At 46.0% G+C, this 18654-nt stretch overlaps 1 protein-coding gene across 2 annotated transcripts in view; it reads right to left on the reverse strand.

The window, feature by feature from the left end:
- Positions 1 to 18654, reverse strand: part of PLXNA4 (plexin A4) — a 505817-nt gene that overhangs the window by 18867 nt on the left and 468296 nt on the right. For both annotated transcript variants that reach the window (XM_064703091.1, XM_064703090.1), the window contains exons 26-30: positions 12233 to 12336; positions 9752 to 9851; positions 6517 to 6707; positions 3755 to 3924; positions 273 to 485 (exon numbers count right to left, since the gene is read on the reverse strand). In XM_064703091.1, coding sequence (XP_064559161.1) covers positions 273 to 485; positions 3755 to 3924; positions 6517 to 6707; positions 9752 to 9851; positions 12233 to 12336 — 778 coding nt within the window. The remainder of the gene's footprint in view (positions 1 to 272; positions 486 to 3754; positions 3925 to 6516; positions 6708 to 9751; positions 9852 to 12232; positions 12337 to 18654) is intronic.

Below are 18654 nucleotides of genomic sequence, written 5' to 3' on the forward strand. Positions count from 1 at the left end.
GTTAGTTACTGAGTTAAAAGTAAAAACAATTTAGGTGTAATTTTTTAAATTTTTAATAATCCTTAAAAGGCCTTGTAGAGATAGATATGGGACCATTTTGTATCTTGTTAAAGTACTGTAGAACTCACAGCTCGTGAGACTGTAACATAGATAAGAATTAATCAGCATCTGAGTACGAATACGAAATTCCCTCTCTGCGCATTTAATCCCAACCCTGACCCAGGCAGAAAAAGAAGATAAAGAATAGACATCATTGCATAGCTGAAACTCACCTTTCCACCCAGTTCTTGTAGCTGGGGATGTCCTTGGCGTAGAGGAGCTTGTTGGAGGGGGAGTCTTTGCCCAGGCGGTGCTCTGAGGTGGAGCAGGAGTCCATGAAGGTCTGAGCCACCACGGACAGGCAGGCGTCTGTGATGCTGTTTTTGTGAATGTCGAACACAAACTGGGGGTTCTTGATCATGTTGACCCAGAACCGCAAGGGGAGGCTGCAGGAGAGGTGGCAGAGGGGACACAGTCAGGGCACAGCTCACAGGAGACACCACAGCAGCAAATGGAGGGTGGGGATCAAAGATCGGGCTGTGGATATGGAGATTCTGGGATAAACTTTGCTATGCAATGAATCCCTCCCCTACAAAGTCTAGGAATATCCTTTTGTCCCTGCAATCCTTACAAGACAGATTTTGTGAGTCTTAGAGTCAGTGCAATCTTACTTGAAGGCACCCATAAATTAATGGGAGTAAAATTTAGGTGATGATGACAAAGACTCTGGATCTGGATATGAAGATTCTGGGATAAACATTGCTACGAAATGAATCCCTCCCCTACCAAGTCTAGGGATGGTAGAGACATCACCTTTTGTCCCTGTAACCCTTACAAGGCAGATTTTGTGAGTCTTAGAGTCAATGCAATCTTGTTGAAGGCACCCATAAATTAATGGGAGTAAAATTTAGGTGATGACAAACACTCTGAATCTGGATATGAAGATTCTGGGATAAACTTTGCTATGCTATGAATTCCTCCCTTACGAAGTCTAGGGAAAGTAGAGACATCGCCTTTTGTCCTTACAAAACAAGGCAGATTTTTTTCAGTCTCAATACAATCTCGTTGAAGGTGCCCATAAATTAATGGGAGTAAAATCTGGGTGATGATGACAAACACTCTGAATCTCTCTGTGTTAAGTTGCAATGGAAAGTTGACCCTGTTGGTTGCTCCATCAGATGAAGAGAGACATTGAACCCACAGAAATTATTATGGTGTGGGTTATGAAGCACTGGGACAGGCTGCTCAGAGAAATTGTGGCTGCCCCTGGATCCCTGGAAGTGTCCAAGAACAGCTTGGACAGGGCTTGGAGCAACTTGGGATAGTGGAAGGTGACCCTGCCATGGTGGAGGTGGCACTTGATGAGTTTAAGGTCCCTTCCAACCCAAACCATTCTGGGATTCTACACCTTTGTCATTGAGGGACTTGGCTTTTAGCTCTCACAGCAATCCCATGGGAAGAGAGGCAGGTAGAGCTCCCAGGTGGAGACTGAGAATGCTCATGGCACACCTGTAGGTCACCATGTCCTGTCACTCTCTGCTGCTCCAGCCCAAGCCTGCCCACAATCCCAGTACCCCGAAGCAGGAAGCAGTTTCTACATGACAGGGAAAGCCCCATTGCCTCAAGGAAAAAAAAAAAGGAACTGGGAAACCAGTACCACAGCCTTTGATATGAAAATATATCTGCCCTAACCAAGGAAAAGCTATTCCAGTTGCAACCCAAAGCCCTTTTCCCCCTTTTTCTCCAAAGAGCAGCTCATTTGTATGAGATGCCCTGAGGTACATGTATGAGGTACCTCCAGCCTTTGCCTGGAGCCTTTTGTCAGGGCAGATGCATTGCAGTGATCAGGCCCAGGAGCTGGGATTTGTCACTGAGCACAGAGCCCAGCCCCTGTCTCTCTCTCTCAGGCAGATTGCTAAATCTACCCTCACTCTCTGCATCTTTCAGCTTAAAAAATTCTCCTGAAATTCAGAACAAACTCCCCAGTTCCTCCCATTTGCTGATTGCATTCACAACACTGTAAAAAACTCATCCCTGAGCCTGATGGATTTTGGGTAACAACTTTCCTGACATTGTGTTTTCCTGAACCTCTGTGTGTTCTCCTGAGCAGCAAAATTACAGAACAAATGTAAGGAAAGCCCCACAAAGGGAATCTGGTCAGCCAAGTTCAGGAGAAGAGGGAGATGCTGGAAAACACAGAATTATAGAGTCCTTTGGGTGGGAAGAGGCCTTAAAGATTATACAGGTGTAGGGACACCTTCCACTATCCCAGGTTGCTCCAAGCTCCATCCAACCTGGATTTGAACAATCCAGGGATAAGGCAGCCACAGCTTTTCTGGACAGCCTGTTCCACAGGGTCTCAGGGAAGAATAAGTAAAAAATGTCAATGAGACATGATGGAGTTGTGGGAATTTAGGCTGGGAATGGAGAATCATCACTGGGGGGATGAGGTGGATGGGTGAACCTTGCAGAAGGCCTTGTGCAGGTGTTTGGTGAGGAGCAGAGTGTGTGTTTGTGTGCCTGGCTGTGGGGAGGGGACAGGGGATGATGTCCCTGGCTGGGAATAAAGGAGCCCTGTGATGTGGCTTTGAGTTAATTTGATCTGATTGAACAGATTTCTTCACACTGCCCCTTTTCCCACAAACACACACGCTCTGCCTTCCCCCCTCCCCCCTTAAATAAACCTCCTGCTCATTTAGGCTGAGTGGCTGCAATCAGCCTTAGATTAGCGCCGCAGATAATGTTAATAATATGCTAATGTTTCATTAGTTGAAAGCCTCTTTGGTGCATGGGGTTTCTTTTTTTATGTCACCGGCGCTGTGACGATCTGCCAACTGCATGACTGGGAAAAGGAAAAAAATGCATGAGCTGGGAGCCCCACGGCTCTCCTCTGCTGCTCCTTTTATAGTCCCTGTGTTTGCACAGGAGAAGGGGAGGGAGCCATTCCCCAGGGAGCTCTTTCAAACTGGGAGACTCAGCAGAAAGGAGATTTTTTTCCACTGATCCTGGCTTTTCCCACTGTCCCATTGCAGGGATGAGGAGCTGGAGCAGGGGGCTGATGTCACACTTTGTCCCTGATGTCACACTTTGCCACTGATGTCACCCTTTGTTACTCACTCCAAAGAACACTCACATCCTGCTCCAAACCCTTTAAAAACCTTGCACCATTGGAGATGCTTTCCTGGCCTCTACCCAGGAGGGTACAAATCTCCTGTGGGCGCTCCACATCCTCTGAGGATGTCTTGGGAACCTTAAAATTCTCAGTTGGTATGAGATACCTCTGTGTCGGCAAACAGATAGAGCTGGGAATTAAAACACCCAGTGCAGATGAAGGCAGTGGTGTTGAATTATCTCCCATGCCTCCCGAGATATTCCTATGTGAGCCTGGGCATATTCTGTATATTCCTGTGCAGAGCTTGGGCACTGCAGCAATTAAAAATTTTACTTAATTTTTCCTCATCAAATCCCTCACAAATCCTTCCATTTTCATGTAATACAGGGCAAACTAGGACCTGTTTAGCCAAAAAATGCTGATCCTTTAGATTTTGGGATCTTCTGACTTCTCCATGGGCTTGGCCAGACTGAGCCTCATCCTTTGAGCCCCACACCAGTTTCCTCAGCTCTTCCAGCAGCCAGATCCCAAAGACACTTCCCTCTGGTCCCCTTCCAGCCCAGTACCCATGCTGGGCTGTGCTGGGCTGTCTCACTCACTCACCAGTTGCTTTTCCAGGTGTGCCGCACGTGGGGGTCGTGGATGTTGTGCTTGTCTGCCTGCTCATCCAGGAAATCAAACATGTACTTGATGGCCAAGGGGAGGGCACTGCCACGGTGGGCAGTGCTGAAGATGGTCTCAAAGAGGTCGTCCACGAATTTCTGCAGGGTGCCCTGGTGGGAGAAGGAAGGAAGGAAGGAAAGAAGAGCATGAGGTACAAGTGTGCAGAGGACTTTGAATTTTGGTACCCCACTGACACAGGGTATGTCTGCGGATAAACCAATGTGTGATAGAAAATTGAGGGCTCTCTATCAGTTAAATGTGACATGACCTGAGAATTTCAATACAAATGTCTTTAAGCAGGAATGTTCATCATCACAAGAACCATTACACATCATTTCCACACGGATTCCTCTCTCTGCATCCCATCCTCAATGCTTTAGCGCATCCATCAGACAAAACCCAGCCATTTTCCAGGCTGGCTTTCACCCGGGGCCATCTAAACTGGGAAGAGAAGTCTGTAGAAGGTGTCACAGAGACAAAAAGGACAAGAGAACCTAGAGAGGTGGGTGGTTAATGTGTGACCAGCATCCTAAACTACACAAACTTCATTCCCAAGAGGCCTCCTCATCTTTTATTCCCCACTGGCAGGAGAATCCCAGACTGAGGGCTTGGAGAGTCACTCTTGTGAGGACAATACTTTTAACAGGAAGGAGAGGAGCTGGAATATGTGAGGGTGGCCAGGCTTGGAGAAGGGGACAGCTGAGGAGTTCTAGGCTGGGTTTGGGGTGGAATCAGGCAGGACACGTTTTCCCTGTCACCAGAGCATTTATGTGTGGATAAATAGCTGCTAAAATAACCAAAAATCAACTGAATCTCCAACAACCATTCCCTGCTATGAAAAATTTCCTCTCCTGCAAGATAAAACTCTGCCCTTTCTCCAAGGACCTAGGGAAGAAATGTCTCCTTTCTAGAAACAAAGCCCCGGGTTCCACCAGAGTGGCTCAAGTTTACCTAGAGCTAACAAACACTTAATTAGAAAGCTGGTGTCTCTGGCTGATTCACCACCTGATTTATTCTTTGGGAAACAAACAGAGGCACCTTTTTGTTTGTGTGAACTTCTGCGGGGTGAACAAAGCCCTGCAGCACATCTGACTCAGAAAGGGCTCAGGAGGGGAAATCCTCTTGGTCTGACATGGGAGAGCTGCCCGCAGGTTCAGTTCCTGCAGGGAATTAGTTCTTTACATGCTCACCCTCACAAATGCCACAGAAACCTTTGAGGCTTTTAGGGGAGAGGCTCTTGGGTATCAGAGGTCAGGGATTTACCAGAATAAAAATCATTGTCAGTTTAACAAAGTCTTCCTGGGGATTGTATTATAGCAACTGCTCTCTCTCCTTCCCTCCCTCAAACGGCCACAATGAGAAAAGAAAATTGTTCAGCCCAAGAGGGGAAACAATAAAACTCCAACCTTCCTACTCTTTCTGTTGCTGTGCAGGTTTTACAGCTGCTTTCCAGGTATCTCCATGAAAAAACAACAACAGCAACAACAACAACAAAAAAAACCAAAACAACAAAACACATACAAAAAAACCCCAAAAAACCCCAGCAACAACAAAAATAACAACAACAAAAAAACCTCAAAACCAAACCAACCCAACAAACAAAAAAAGGAACAACAATTAAAAAAACACCCAACACAAAAGCCCAACCCAAGTGCTGAGTTTGTGACCCAGAACAGAAAGCAAAAGCAGTTCAGTGGTGGGGTAGGGGCTGCATCCCCAGATAACATAAATCAGCACCAGTCCAATGCTTGCTGGTCTACACCAGCTGGGGCCTGAGCCCTGGGGAGCAACACTTTCCTTTTTCAACGTTTTTCACGTGCTGTGTGATCAATAAAAGCCTCCTGATGCCAGGGAATGGGGCATGGACCAGGGGCTAAAGACAAAGCTGCCTTTCCTCCAAATCCCTCTGCAGCTCAGCCAGCCTGAGTGAGGCTGCAGGGACAGCCAGACATCAGAGGCAAAATGAGCTGAGGAATAAATGAGCAGGTAAATTTGAAAAATAGGACTTAAACTAGTGATGGAAATGTGTCTGATGGGCAAACTCAGGCAGCATTTGCGTGAGCACATGGAATTGTGTTTGTGCCTATTAATACCTGACCAAAATGAAAATGTTATGGATGTGTTTGGAGACTCAGGTCAGGATGTCCCTGCTCTGCCCCCGCTTGATTTCATCTGTATTTTCTCTCTGTGCATGCTGAGTTTTCATGTCTCACTGTAATGTCAATGTAACCCTCTCCAAGTCATCAGCACAAGAGTCTTTATTGGCCCAGGGAAAATGTGGAGGAGGATTTTTACCACAAAACTCAGGATTTTGTGGTATAGGAGCCATTTCAGAGTGTGAGGCCTGACACATCTTTGGAGCTTGCTCTGAGCACCTGCCCTGGCTCTTCACTTGCTCAATTTTGGTACAAATTACAAACCACTATAATTGACAACTCCAGCACCTCCTGCTGTACTTTCCCCACCAATCTCATGGCCCTGGATTGTTACTCCTCCTTGCTTTTTCAGTGTCTCTTTTTGGACTCTGCTTTCAAAGCTCAAGCTCCCTCCCCACATGCTCAGAACTCTCCCCTTGCTTATTTCCCTTCTGCCCCTCTCTTTTTACCCAACTTTGGCATCCTTTGAGTGGCCTCTCACTTCTTTCCGACAAGAAATTCCACCTCGCTTTCAAACCTGCCCTGTCCCCTGCCCTCACCACATACCTTGGTGGCCAGTAACCTGGTCAGGTAGATCTCAGAAACCATCTTGCTGCCTCGGTCACCCTCTTTTTGGTCTCCATGCTCGTGGTTCTTGACCAGGTGCCACATCTTGACGCCGCTCTCCAGGTCGGGGGTGATCATGGGCGTGCGCGAGCGGAGGCTGTCGGGGCTGCCCGTGTAGCGGATCATGTTTTCTGCAGAGACACACACAAACAGGGGTCCCCACGTGTCTCAGCAGCTCTTGGTGTTATAAGTAAAAATTTAATTATGTTAAATCAGTGTATAGTTCCATTATAATGTATTAATGATGTTATATTACTTGTATTATGTTAAGAGGCTGTCGGGGCTGCCCGTGTAGCGGATCATGTTTTCTGCAGAGACACACACAAACAGGGGTCCCCACGTGTCTCAGCAGCTCTTGGTGTTATAAGTAAAAGTTAAGTTATGTTAAATTAGGGAATAGTTCAATTGTATTGTATTAATTATGTTATATTAATTGTATTATGTTAAGAGTGGTTATTAGAGTGTTCTAGGAGAAGGGTCCAGTGTTTGGTGGAAGGGCAGTCTGGAGGGGCAAGGCGAGGTCAAAGAGGGATTGGATGGAAGATCTGACCATCATTCGAAGCCCTGCAGAAACTACTGGTCCAGAATGAACAGCATTAAAGACCAATGAGAAGCCTGGAAATGGACCAATCACTACATGGATCCAAAATGGACCAATCCTGGACTCAAAGGGGGCTATAAATGGGGGAATTTCAGTTGGGTCAAAGTTCTTCTTTTTGGAAACTTAGAACCCAGTGCACTTGGGGTTAGCGCACTGTTCTGTTTTTGGCTTGCTGTGTGGGTGCCTGGGCTTATCCTGGGTACTCTGTTCCTTGTAGCTATTTTAATAAACAAGAACCTCTTTCTCCAGATAAAGTTTGGCCTCATTCATATTCATAACATTGGCATTGGAGTTTTCAGGAATTCTGTTTGTGACGTGCCACCAAGTGCGTTTTTCAAAGCATTGTCCGCATGGTTGGCTCGGCAACCATGAGCCAGGTGTGAGGTCACTGAGCCAGGTGTGATGTCAATGTCTGCACTATTAAATTAAGTGAGGTTCAATCCCTGATTTCCAGCTCTCTATAATCTTTACCTCTTATCATGCTACCTGGCAAGTGTCACTGTCACTGTCAGACACTTTGGTTCAGGGGGTAGCGCCAGTTCCTTTTGGTAACCAGTTCCTTAAGTGACTGCTTTTCCCATATTTTATCCATGACATGCCATGCTGCTTAACATAAAAATATTGGTGTCTCTAATGTGATCTCCTATTTAGCTCCTCATCCCCAGATTTAGAAGGAGCTGCCTCCCCTCCCTCCCTGGGTATCAAAGCAAACAATTCCTGCCCAGCCATCTTCCTTACTCCCTGCTCCAAAATCTTATTTTGACAGAAATCAGCCAGAACCCCAGGTGGACACCCACAAATTTCCTCTCCAAGAATACTTTTAAGCTCCAAATTTTACCTCTCTTTGCCTCTGTGTGATGGCACAAGGCATTCCCCTCTCCCTGACCTTCTAGCAATGTTGCCTTTTCCAACCATAATTATCAGAAGTGTTGCACCTTTCTGTAGCAAGATCTGAATCAGCCTCATTAATGCATTACCAATCTCTACATATTAATTATCAGATGGAATATCCTTTTTCTCTCTGGATGCTGTTTTCTTAATTGCAATTAACAATCACTTTTTGACCCACCACATCTTCTCCTCCCCCTGCCTCCTTCCCTATTCCCTCCTCCTGAAAAAATCAAATGGCAAAAGAATTAAAGAAATCCAACAGAAATTAACCCCCCTCAAATCTTCCTTTCCAAAGGTCACTGTGTCTTTCAGTAATTGCAACAACATGGCAAAGAGGATGAATATTAATAAGGCCTCATGGATCATTCATGTCCTTGGAGAAAGTGGAAGGGGGCACCTCTGGACATTGAGTAACTGCTCTTTCCTTTAAGATAAAGGGAGTAAGGAGGATTGGAGATGCTTCCATAAATTAAAAATATGAATAAAGTGATATGACAGCAGCATTCAGGTTGGAGGGGGGTCTGCAGCACCCTGGTTGTGCATCAGGGATGTTTTGTTTTGCTGTCCAGCATCACCTTAGTGAGACACAGGCTGGATGCAATTCTAGTGCAGGGAGGAAGGTGTGGAGGGGGTGGGTGACACTCAGGAGGTCCCTGTTTGGCCCTGCAGAGAAGTTCCCACCTGGTGAACCTTCCACAGCTGTGTCACTCTGCTGTCTCATGGGGACAGTGGGAACAACAGTTAACTGCCTTGAGATCTGCTGATAAAGATCTCAAATCTAAGAGTGACATTTGGTGATCTAAGAGGGAGGCAGCTAATTATACAGACTCCTCCTTTCATTAATGAGGGAGGAGAACCTCCCAAGAGCAGTCCAACCACTTGGATCAACACTTTGAATGAGCTGCCAGAGTTTTAGATGGCTAAATCCTCCCCTCCTGCCTAATTTCACCAAATAATCATCTGCCCATCATTGTCCCTGCTGGTGCTTAGAGTCTGGTGACCACTGTGACAGTTGGGATCTTATCCCAGTGCTCTCCCAGTCCATCCCAGCACACGTGTTGGGACCCAGAACATTTCTCTGGCTGCCCTGGAGGACCCAAGACCCTGTCAGAGGGCTCAGAGACCTTGGCACAGAGTCACAAACACCTGTGCCTTTGATTTTAGCCCATGGAAACAATTACCAACTTTGTGTGAGGAGTTACAAGCCACAAGAGTTTGAGTAGAATAATAGTGAATTTATCACAGGGGGAAAAAGTAGAATTTTGGGGATTTAGAATGGGGCAAGATGGAGGAATCTGGGCATGTCCAGTGTTTCTCCTTCTTCTTCTTCTTGTCCTGCATCTTCTGCTGTGATGGTGGCACTTCTGGATTGGTTTAGAGTAGAGACAGACTGTCTAACATAGGTGATAGGTATTGGAAAATTATTGTAAATAAAGTACACATAGTTCTTAGTATAAAAAGCCAACACCATCCCAAGGGCAGGGACTGTGCCACAACCCAACCTGCTGGACAGATCTCAGTGGGTCAGAGAAAGAATGTCATAGATAAGAGCAAATAAACAACCTTGAACAGCAGAGCAGAGGAATTTCAACTTCTTCTTCAGTCACAGGGCTGGGAAAAAAGACTTTCTAACACCTTGGGGGTCATTTCAACCACAGAAACCCAAGACACACACACCCTTACCATACTTGCTGGCTGACGTCCGGGACACCGTGGAGTTGTTGACTGCGTTGTAGGCAGTGACTTGCTTGGAGACCAAAGCCACCACAGATCCATCTGGGACCTGCATTGAAAAAAGGACTGGGTCAATAAACTTCTGAAAAGTGGCTGAGGACCATGCCCAGGGCAGCATGAGCAGCAAATCAGTGTCTCCGTAGGCAGGGCACAGTTTACCCTCCAAGCTTCAATTTCTTGCTTTTTTGAGTTGGTCTAGTAATAAAAAGGGACAAAAGCTGCTGTTACACAGCCAGAATCTGCACTTGGACAAAGGGACAAGTGGTGACAAACAGATTCTGCTCCATCCAGGCCCTGATTCAAAGCCCAGTGACGACAGTGTGAGTCACCGAGTCATTTAGGTTGGAAAAGGCCTTTAAGATCATGGAGTTCAAACATTAACTCAGCCCCACTGTGTTCACCACTAAGCCATGTCCCCAAGGGCCACATCCAGAGGCCTTTTAAACACTTCCAGGGGTGGTTTTTGCATTAACCCTAGTAAATCTGACAATAGGTGCATCCCAGGGAAGCTCTTAGGCAGAGAAGGAGCACGAGAATAATAAAATCATCTGAGCTACTTCAAACAGGCCTGGCTGTTCCATTAGGATGATAAAACTGATGTGAAATGTTCCATTCCTTCCTCCTGGATTGCAGGTGACATCTGGGTGCCTGGCTCAAAAATTCCTGTCTACAATTTTCCACTATGATCCTGTCACCCTCTCACCCATCCCTGTGACAAAGGCACTGCTGGACTGAAGGGACAGCCACAACTTCTTTCTCTTTGTGGTGTCAGAGGGTGGAAAAGCAGCAGGTTTGGAGTGGCTGATGTCCAGGATGTCATGGACAATGTTTTGAGGGACCACAGGACTTTTTTAAAGGAGCCAGGCTTTCTGTTTCTACAACAAGGCAAATCATGTGGGTCCCATGTCAGAAATGTTAACAAGCTCGTGGCTCAAAAGAGCCATATCAGGAACATCTGTGATAAATAAGACATCATAAAGAGGAGATGGGTGAAAAAAATCCCTTCTAACGACATCTAACTCTTGTCTGTGTAATAATAATAATAATAATTAGCACTTGCATGGAGTTTTTCATCTTCAAAGCACTGCAGAGGCTAATTAAATAGCCCCTCAGCTATCATGGAAGGCAATTATTGGCTCTTTGTAGTTTTAGCCCCACACCACAGATGGGGAAACTGAGGCAAAGGCAATCTCAGTGTCTGTCCCAGCATGATCTGTGTCAGCCTCCAGGACAGCCAGGAAAATGATGTTTCCTGAGGACCTGGCCCAGCTCATCATACAGCTGGGAGCTCATTGCCTGAGGCAAAGAAAACATGGAAAAAGCACAGAGAGGGAAGAAAATTATGCCTGGTTTGTTGATGAAATAAAGCAGGAAACGTCCTTGCTCTCTCTGGGGAAAAAAAAAATCAAATCAAAATCCGCCAGCAATGCTTCAATCAATCTGAAGTAAAAAGTTTTGTTTCCTTTTCAAATTATTGCTTGCTGCCTCCTCAGCTCAGCTCTTAAGTGACAAGAGAAAATAATCTTGTTATGAAACAGAGGTTGCTGAGGTGTGATGGAGGAAATGACAAAATTGTCAGCATCGGATTAAATTTAATGAGGTCTTTTTTATTTGGTGTTTTTTTGCAAGGGAGAAGACTTTGACCAAAACTTCACTTTTTTCATTAAATCTACCACTTGTGTAAGACATTTCAGACACCTCTAACCCTCTATTATGAATTTCAGGTCATGCAGGGAGGAAGGGAAGCAGAGCAGGTCACCTGGACCAGGTTAAAGATCAAAAAGTTCCTTGTAATAACAACTCCACTGCTTCATGCTCTCCAGCCACGCTGTTTTCCACCTCCCTTTTGCAGTCACCAAGCCTCCCTCTTTCCATTTTTCCTTTTTCTATCCTTTTGAACTCTGCCTGCACTAAAAGGCCATGGATACATTGGGGAAAGAGGCATGGAAGGCCTTGGATTTGTTTGTCTGCATGAGAAATGTTAGCTCATGTTGTCCTCATCTCCTCTTCACCCCCTTCACTCACCAGGGGTGTCCTTTGAGAGGGAAAAAACATTTTTTTCTACCCTTGGCTTCCTCTCTACTGCTGTTGAGGATAACTGGGACAAGGACAGGAGGGATGTGCTCAGCACGGGGGTTCTGCCCGGTTACTGCCCACTCAACCTCTCTTTACCTCTGCATCTTAGCACAATAAAAACCACAGAATTCTTAAGGTTTGGAAAAGACCTTTAAGATCATTGAGCCCAACTGTTCACCCAGCACTGCCAAAGCTACCACCAACCCACGTCCCCAAGTGCCACATCCACAAGGTTTTGAATGTTCTCAGGAGCGCTGATTCCACCACTTCCCTGGGCAAGAGAATAAATAATATTTTGCTTTTTGCTTTGGCAGAAAGAAGACCCAACTCCTGCCCACCCTCTCCCACAGATACCTGGTAGTGTGCCAGCGTGTTGAGTCTCTTCCAGTCGTTCTCTATCTTGGTGGTGATGTCCTCATCCTGAAGGATCATCCTCGCCCCGCTTGCCTGCCGCCACTCTGCAAGGAGAAACAAACAAACAAATAAACAACCAAATAAATAAATAAATAAACAAACGAGACAGGTGTTGCCCTTTTGCCCACCTGGAAATGAAACTCGAGGCAATTTTAGCAACATTTAGTAATATAAAAGCTGATCTTTATTTGAAGGCCTTCAGGGGCAGTTGTGGAAAGATGTCCAAAAAAGTCCAACGAGTATGATTTTATAGGTTTTAGGTAAAAAGCGCCAGTTAGGAGGACAAGTGGTGATGCAATTCCCCCCCAGGTCAAGTCCCTTCTCTGAAGCCCCCTTGGCATTGGCTGTGCTTTGTCCATGAGAATGTAACTCAAAAAGTTGTTCTCAACCTTGGTTCCCAGGAAGAACCAAGGTAGCACTGGGACCCTGCACCTCCTGGGGCTTGGGGCTCTGGGATTTTGTTTTGTCTTTCAGCCTAGGGAAAAGACATGGAAAATTACTGGAAAAACTAGCCATAAATACAACAGGCTACCAATATATGTGTGAATTCACAGAATTCACAAAATCCCTGGGTTGGGAGAGACCTTTGAGGCTATGGAGCCTTCATCAAGCTGGACCATTCTTGGTTGTCACATTTCAGTCACAGTGATCCAGCCAAATACAGCTTAGCCAGAGCCACATCTAAAAGTCCATTCATTAGCAGGAGTTAATTAAAATGAACTCTTGGATTTGGAGACATCACCTGCCACCCTTGTTTGTTTTTCCCAATATAAAAATGCAAGAACTGCTGCAAATTTCTTTTGGTTTCAGCACTTTTCTTATCACATAATTAAAATGCAATGGGAAAGCTGCACTTGCCTTTATTATTCATTGAAATTAGCAGGGAGAGGTCAGCGACTGTGCTTATTGCTGGGTGTTACTTTGGCTGGAGACACTGAGGGTGAGCAGGGGTTGTGTTGGCTGAGCACTGATCCTGAACTGCCCTTCAGCCACTCCAGCTCCTCACATCCTCACCTGCTGGGGTGGCTTTGCATGGGAGGCATTGATGGAAGGGATGGAAAGCTTCCAGCTACCATAAAATTGTACACACTCTTGTGAAAAACAAATGTTAAAGGTGAATGAAGCTCAGGAACTTTCAGGAGGTACAGATACCACCTATAAGTGAGCATAAGACTAAAGAATAAACCTAACAATAAACAATGTTTCTCAGATTATCAAAAACTGTGAGAATACCATCAAACAAACCAAACAAATAAAAGCCATACAGAATAGCAGACAATATTCCAAATATAAGTATAAAAAAGCCTAATAAATTAACTATATCACACTACCCCAAACACACCAAAGTAAACACTGGGGACTCACAATGTTTATTGTACTCACAATAATAAAAACCACCACAAAATAATTAGAGACTTACCCTACACCTCATGCTATAGCCTGTAACACCATCTTAGGTCTTAAAAACCAGTCCTTTAAAAACATAATACCCCTAAAAAAATTGAATCAAACAACAAAACTCATTTCAAAACCAACTTTATTAGCACCCAAACTAAAGAACATGACATTGGGTGTACCATATCCCCTACCATACACCAAATACAAAGTAAAGAAATGCAATAAACTATTAAAAACCACTATATCTACATCATCCCCGTGGAGTCTGAGGATGATGGTCTCTGCTCATATCCACCTGGGCCAGATCCCTGCCATCCAACTGCTCCCAGACACTGCTTAGAAGAGTAAAAAAATGCTGAAGTTTGGGCTGGGATGGGAAATGGTGCTCTTAGGAAGTGCCCCACTCAAGGCCAAAGCCAGTTCTGCAGTCACAGAGTGTTTCTTGTGTGCCTTTCTCACAGGGTCATGGGGACAGTGTCACTTTGACCTCCCTCCTTCATGGCTCTGCATATTCCTGTTTTCTGCATGTTTTCTGCCCTGGCTCATCTTTGGAGAGACACACACTTGTGTTTTGGGAGGGATGCACAGATTCTTGAGCACAGCTTTCCCCATCCTGGGCTTTATTTGTATCTCAGGGCTGGGCAAGGTGCTCAGAGCAGATTTCCCTCTGCTCCAGGGACACCCTGAGATGTTTCCCCAAACCTTTTGTACAGACTCAGGGGATCCCTGAGCCCTTTCCTTGGCTTTCCTGTGAGGAAGTGTCAGGGCCAGCCTGACTGCACAAAACAAGGAGGAAAACCTTCAGGGCTGGCTTGGAGTCTCCAGTTTCAGTTTTGCAGCCTGATTTCCCTCCCCAAAACCTTCAGGGCAGGCTTGGAGTCTCCAGTTTCAGTTTTGCAGCCTGATTTCCCTGCCCTAACACAAATCACTTCACCTCTGATACTTTGCTGAGCCCCTGAGCAATGACAGGGAAATGATGGGGAAAGGAGCCCCAGTTGTCCCCAGCTCTTCCTGGCCTCACGGCTCCCCTTCTCCACGAGCTCAGGGGGTCCCAAACAGACCTGCAAGGGAATGGGGAGGGAGAAGGTGACCCTGCCATCCATCCTCACAGCATTAAGTGTCAGCTCTGTCCTGCTGGCAGCACCCTGTCCCCTCTCTGCTGGGATCCAGCACAAAGGACAGACACACTCCAATCCAATTTGTTACACTCCCACCTTCCAGAGAGAGGGAGGAGAGGGGGAGGGAGGTAAAAATCCCATTAACTTTATCAAGCCTTCCAATCAGGAGCAGTGGTAAATGCAAACTCAGGAGACAGCTGCTGTGAAGCCTTTATATTTCATTCAGCAGATAGTGTATCTTTTTATTGCACGCAGGAATTACTTCTTTGCCTCTTTTTTTTCTCTTTTTTTCTCCTTTTTTTTTTTAAGGAACAACCTTTCTGTTCAACTTGACTGGGAAAAAGGAAATTCCAGGGGCCCTTTGGCAGTGAGGTGAAGGCAGCAGTGCCTGGCTACGGGGTGACTCTGTGGCAAGAGGGAGGATGGGGAGATGTCACCCTGCACCTCAAATCCTACAGAAAATGTTATATCTCCCTCTGATCCAGGTCTAGGAAGAGAGGAGAAACTCAGCTCTGTTTCTGGGGTGGAGAAAGGGATGGGAACAAAAGTTTATCTCAGAAAACACGGAGCTGGGAAACGACAGAGAAATATTTCATCCTGTATGGAGTGAATCATAGAATCACAGATTGGTTAGAGTTGAAAGATCTTAAAGATCACCTCATTCCACCCCTGCCATGGCAGGGACACCTTCCACTGTCCCAGGGTGCTCCAAGCACCATCCAGCCTGGCCTTGGACATTCCAGGGATCCAGGGACAGGCCCAGCTTCTCTGAGCACCCTGTGCCAGGGCTTCATTATCCTCAGAGTAAAGAATTTCTGTCTTAAAATCTAATCTGAAACTCCCCTTCTTTTAGTATTAAACCATTTTCCCGTGTCCTGTCACTCCAGGCCCTTGCCCAAAGTCCCTCTCCAGCTCTCTTGGAGCCCCTTTAGGCACTGGAAGTTGTTCTGAAGTCTCTCTGGGGTCTCCTCCAGCTCTCCCAACCTGTCTTCAGGAGAGATGAATGCAAACTCTCTGTCTTACTCTATGCATGCTAAATTAGACCCAGTTTAAATGTTTACATCTTAAATGAACCCACATCCCAGCCCTGAAGGGCTGGTGAGGCAGTGAAATCTCACCTGGCATGGTCCAAAATGAACCTGGGACAGCATCACTGAGAGCAAGCCAAGCCAGCAGCTCCCTCCCTGCACCTCTGACCTCAGCACCACCTTCCAAAGAGCATCCAGACCCCAGGGAAGAGCAAACACCTCGGCATGAAGCCACATTCCTGTTTTGTGACCCTCACACCTCACTGCTTTCCCAAAGATGGGGTGTTTCATGTGCGAGAGAGATCTTTTAAAAAATGATAATAACAAAAAACACCACAGTGGAAAGAAGTCATTACTCAGAGGGCTGCAATTTGGGGGTTTGCACTAAAACCTAACCTCAGGGTGTCCAAAATCAAGGCTTTCAGCTGACAACCCCCTCCAGGAGTTGCCTGGGCAACTGCCAAACGTTGTGACATTTGCCACACACACAAGTCCCTCTGCCTGCAGCTACCCTGCATTTAACAGCTCAAAACAACTCATTAGCTTGTTTGCTTTCTGCCATGCGAGCAATCTGGCCTGAGCGTGGACAGAAAGCCCAGAAAATGGTGATGGGAGCAGGAAATGATGCTGCTGTTTGAAAGCCACGGGTTCCAAGGCCAGATTGCAGCCATCTGCTCTGCCCTGCTCTGCTCCAGCCCCTGAGCTCAGGGCAGGCTGATCCTGAGAGCTCTGGGATGGTTCCTGAGGGCCAGCAGGGCTTTCTGCACTCCCCTTGCTGCCTTCAGGATCTCTGAAGGATGCCAGGTGCCAAGGAGCATCATTTCTTTGAGGAAAAGCTGGGATGGAGCTGTGGCTGGGTGTGTGGACCCTCTTGTATTGTATTTGTGTTCCCCCAGATGAAAGGAGGAATGATGAATCTCCATATTCTCAGAAAGTATATTATTATATTATATTATATTATATTATATTATATTATATTATATTATATTATATTATACCATATTTATCATATCATATCATATCATATTTATCATATAATTGAATACTTTACTAAACTATACTAAAGAATACAGAAGGGATACTTACAGAAGGCTAAAAAAGATAATAATGAAAACTCATGACTCTTTCCAGAGTCCCAACACAGCTTGGCACTGATTGGCCAAAGAGTGAAAACAACTCACACCAGAATCCAATGAAACAATTGCCTGTGATAAACAATTTCCAAATGCATTCCACATGAGCAAAACACAGGAGAAGCAAATGAGATAAGAATTGTTTTCCTTTTTCTCTGAGGCTTCTCCGCTTCCCAGGAGAGATGTCCTGGGTAAAGGGATTTTTTTCAGAGAATGTGAATGCTACACTCTTGTTCCTGTTTCACCCATGCTCCTCCCACTTTGTTATCTGCATTGCTGCTATCTTCTACTGGATAAGGGCTTTTTATTTATATTTTAATTGTTTTTTCCCCCCAGCTGCCTCATCAATGCTCCCAGAGCTGCCCATTAGCCAGTCTGTCATCACTGTGGGCAAGCCTGTTCTCTGAGGGGGTGCACATGCTCATGCCAACTTTCTGGAACTTTCTACTCCTCAGGAGGTCATAGAATCACAGGCTGGATTGGGTTGGATAGAGAATCACAGTCTAAAATGGGTGGGAAGAGATCTGAAATCTCCAGCCCCTTTCTAGCTTCCGCCACACCAAGTTGCATCAAGCCCTGTCCAGTCTGGTCTTGAAGAGGTCAATATTTCCTAAACCAGCAGCAATTCTGGATGCAGAATTGTCAGGCCCCAGCTGGGACCCTGCACACACACACTTCTGGTTCCCAGAACCACAGTGGAATCCAGTTAATACCTGTATTTACAGTGTGCAGGTAAAATTCCTGCATCTCATTACGGACACATCCCTCATCCTCACAGCAGAACAAACAATCCCCAGCCACATCCGGCCTGAGATCTGCAGGAATTGCTCTCTGTGACCACCAGACAGGCCAGGAGATGTGGCTGTGAACCCCATTGCTGTGGTGTGCTGTGCCCTGGCACCCTGCCCTGCCTTCCCCCAGGCTCTCCCCACCTCTCAGCACTCCAGAGCCATCGTGGGTCCTTTTATGGATGATGTACGTGATCTGCGCTTTACTGCTGCTGGTTTTGGCAGCTCCTTCCGTTATTCTAACTGCCTTTGATGGGCAATTTCTGTCAGGAACTCCTCCCTCCCCTACACATACACACACTCAGACACTTAACTTCAATCCCTGACCTCTCATTGCTGCCTTCATTATTGCTGTGAATCGTTTCTTGGCCTCGGTCCATTCCTTCACTTTTTGGTTCCTCTACAGCTCAGCTGGTTTTATAGACTCCATCATTTTCCAGCCCAGTCTCTTTCACTGAAGGTCACTGAGAGCAAATTCTGGCAGATTCAGCCACAATGGAGTCCCCAGCTCTCCACCAGACACCTCAGCAACGGCCTGAGCAGATTTTTCTACGATTTTTCATATCCTTCAAATTTTTCAACATTTTTTTTCATATTCTCCAGGTGTGGTACCACATCTGCCTGTGGACCCGAAATTCAGACTACAAACAGCATTCTCTCTCCAGGTTTCTTTTTTCCAGGGGTCTTTGGCAAGAGAAAAGAACAGCCCCACTCATGCTTTTTCCAGACATTTGTCCAGGATGAATTCTATGGGCAAAAAAGCATGGCACTGGTCTTTTTATGGCCAAAGATTTCCTAAGCCAGGAGCATAAACATCACCAAAATGTCCCCTCTGCCCTCTCACTGTGAATTCTCTGTCTTGTAGGGGGTGTGGAGAGGGGCACTTGGTGTTCTTTA

This window comes from Zonotrichia leucophrys, chromosome 1A (assembly GCF_028769735.1).
Source record: "Zonotrichia leucophrys gambelii isolate GWCS_2022_RI chromosome 1A, RI_Zleu_2.0, whole genome shotgun sequence".
NCBI lineage: Eukaryota > Metazoa > Chordata > Aves > Passeriformes > Passerellidae > Zonotrichia > Zonotrichia leucophrys.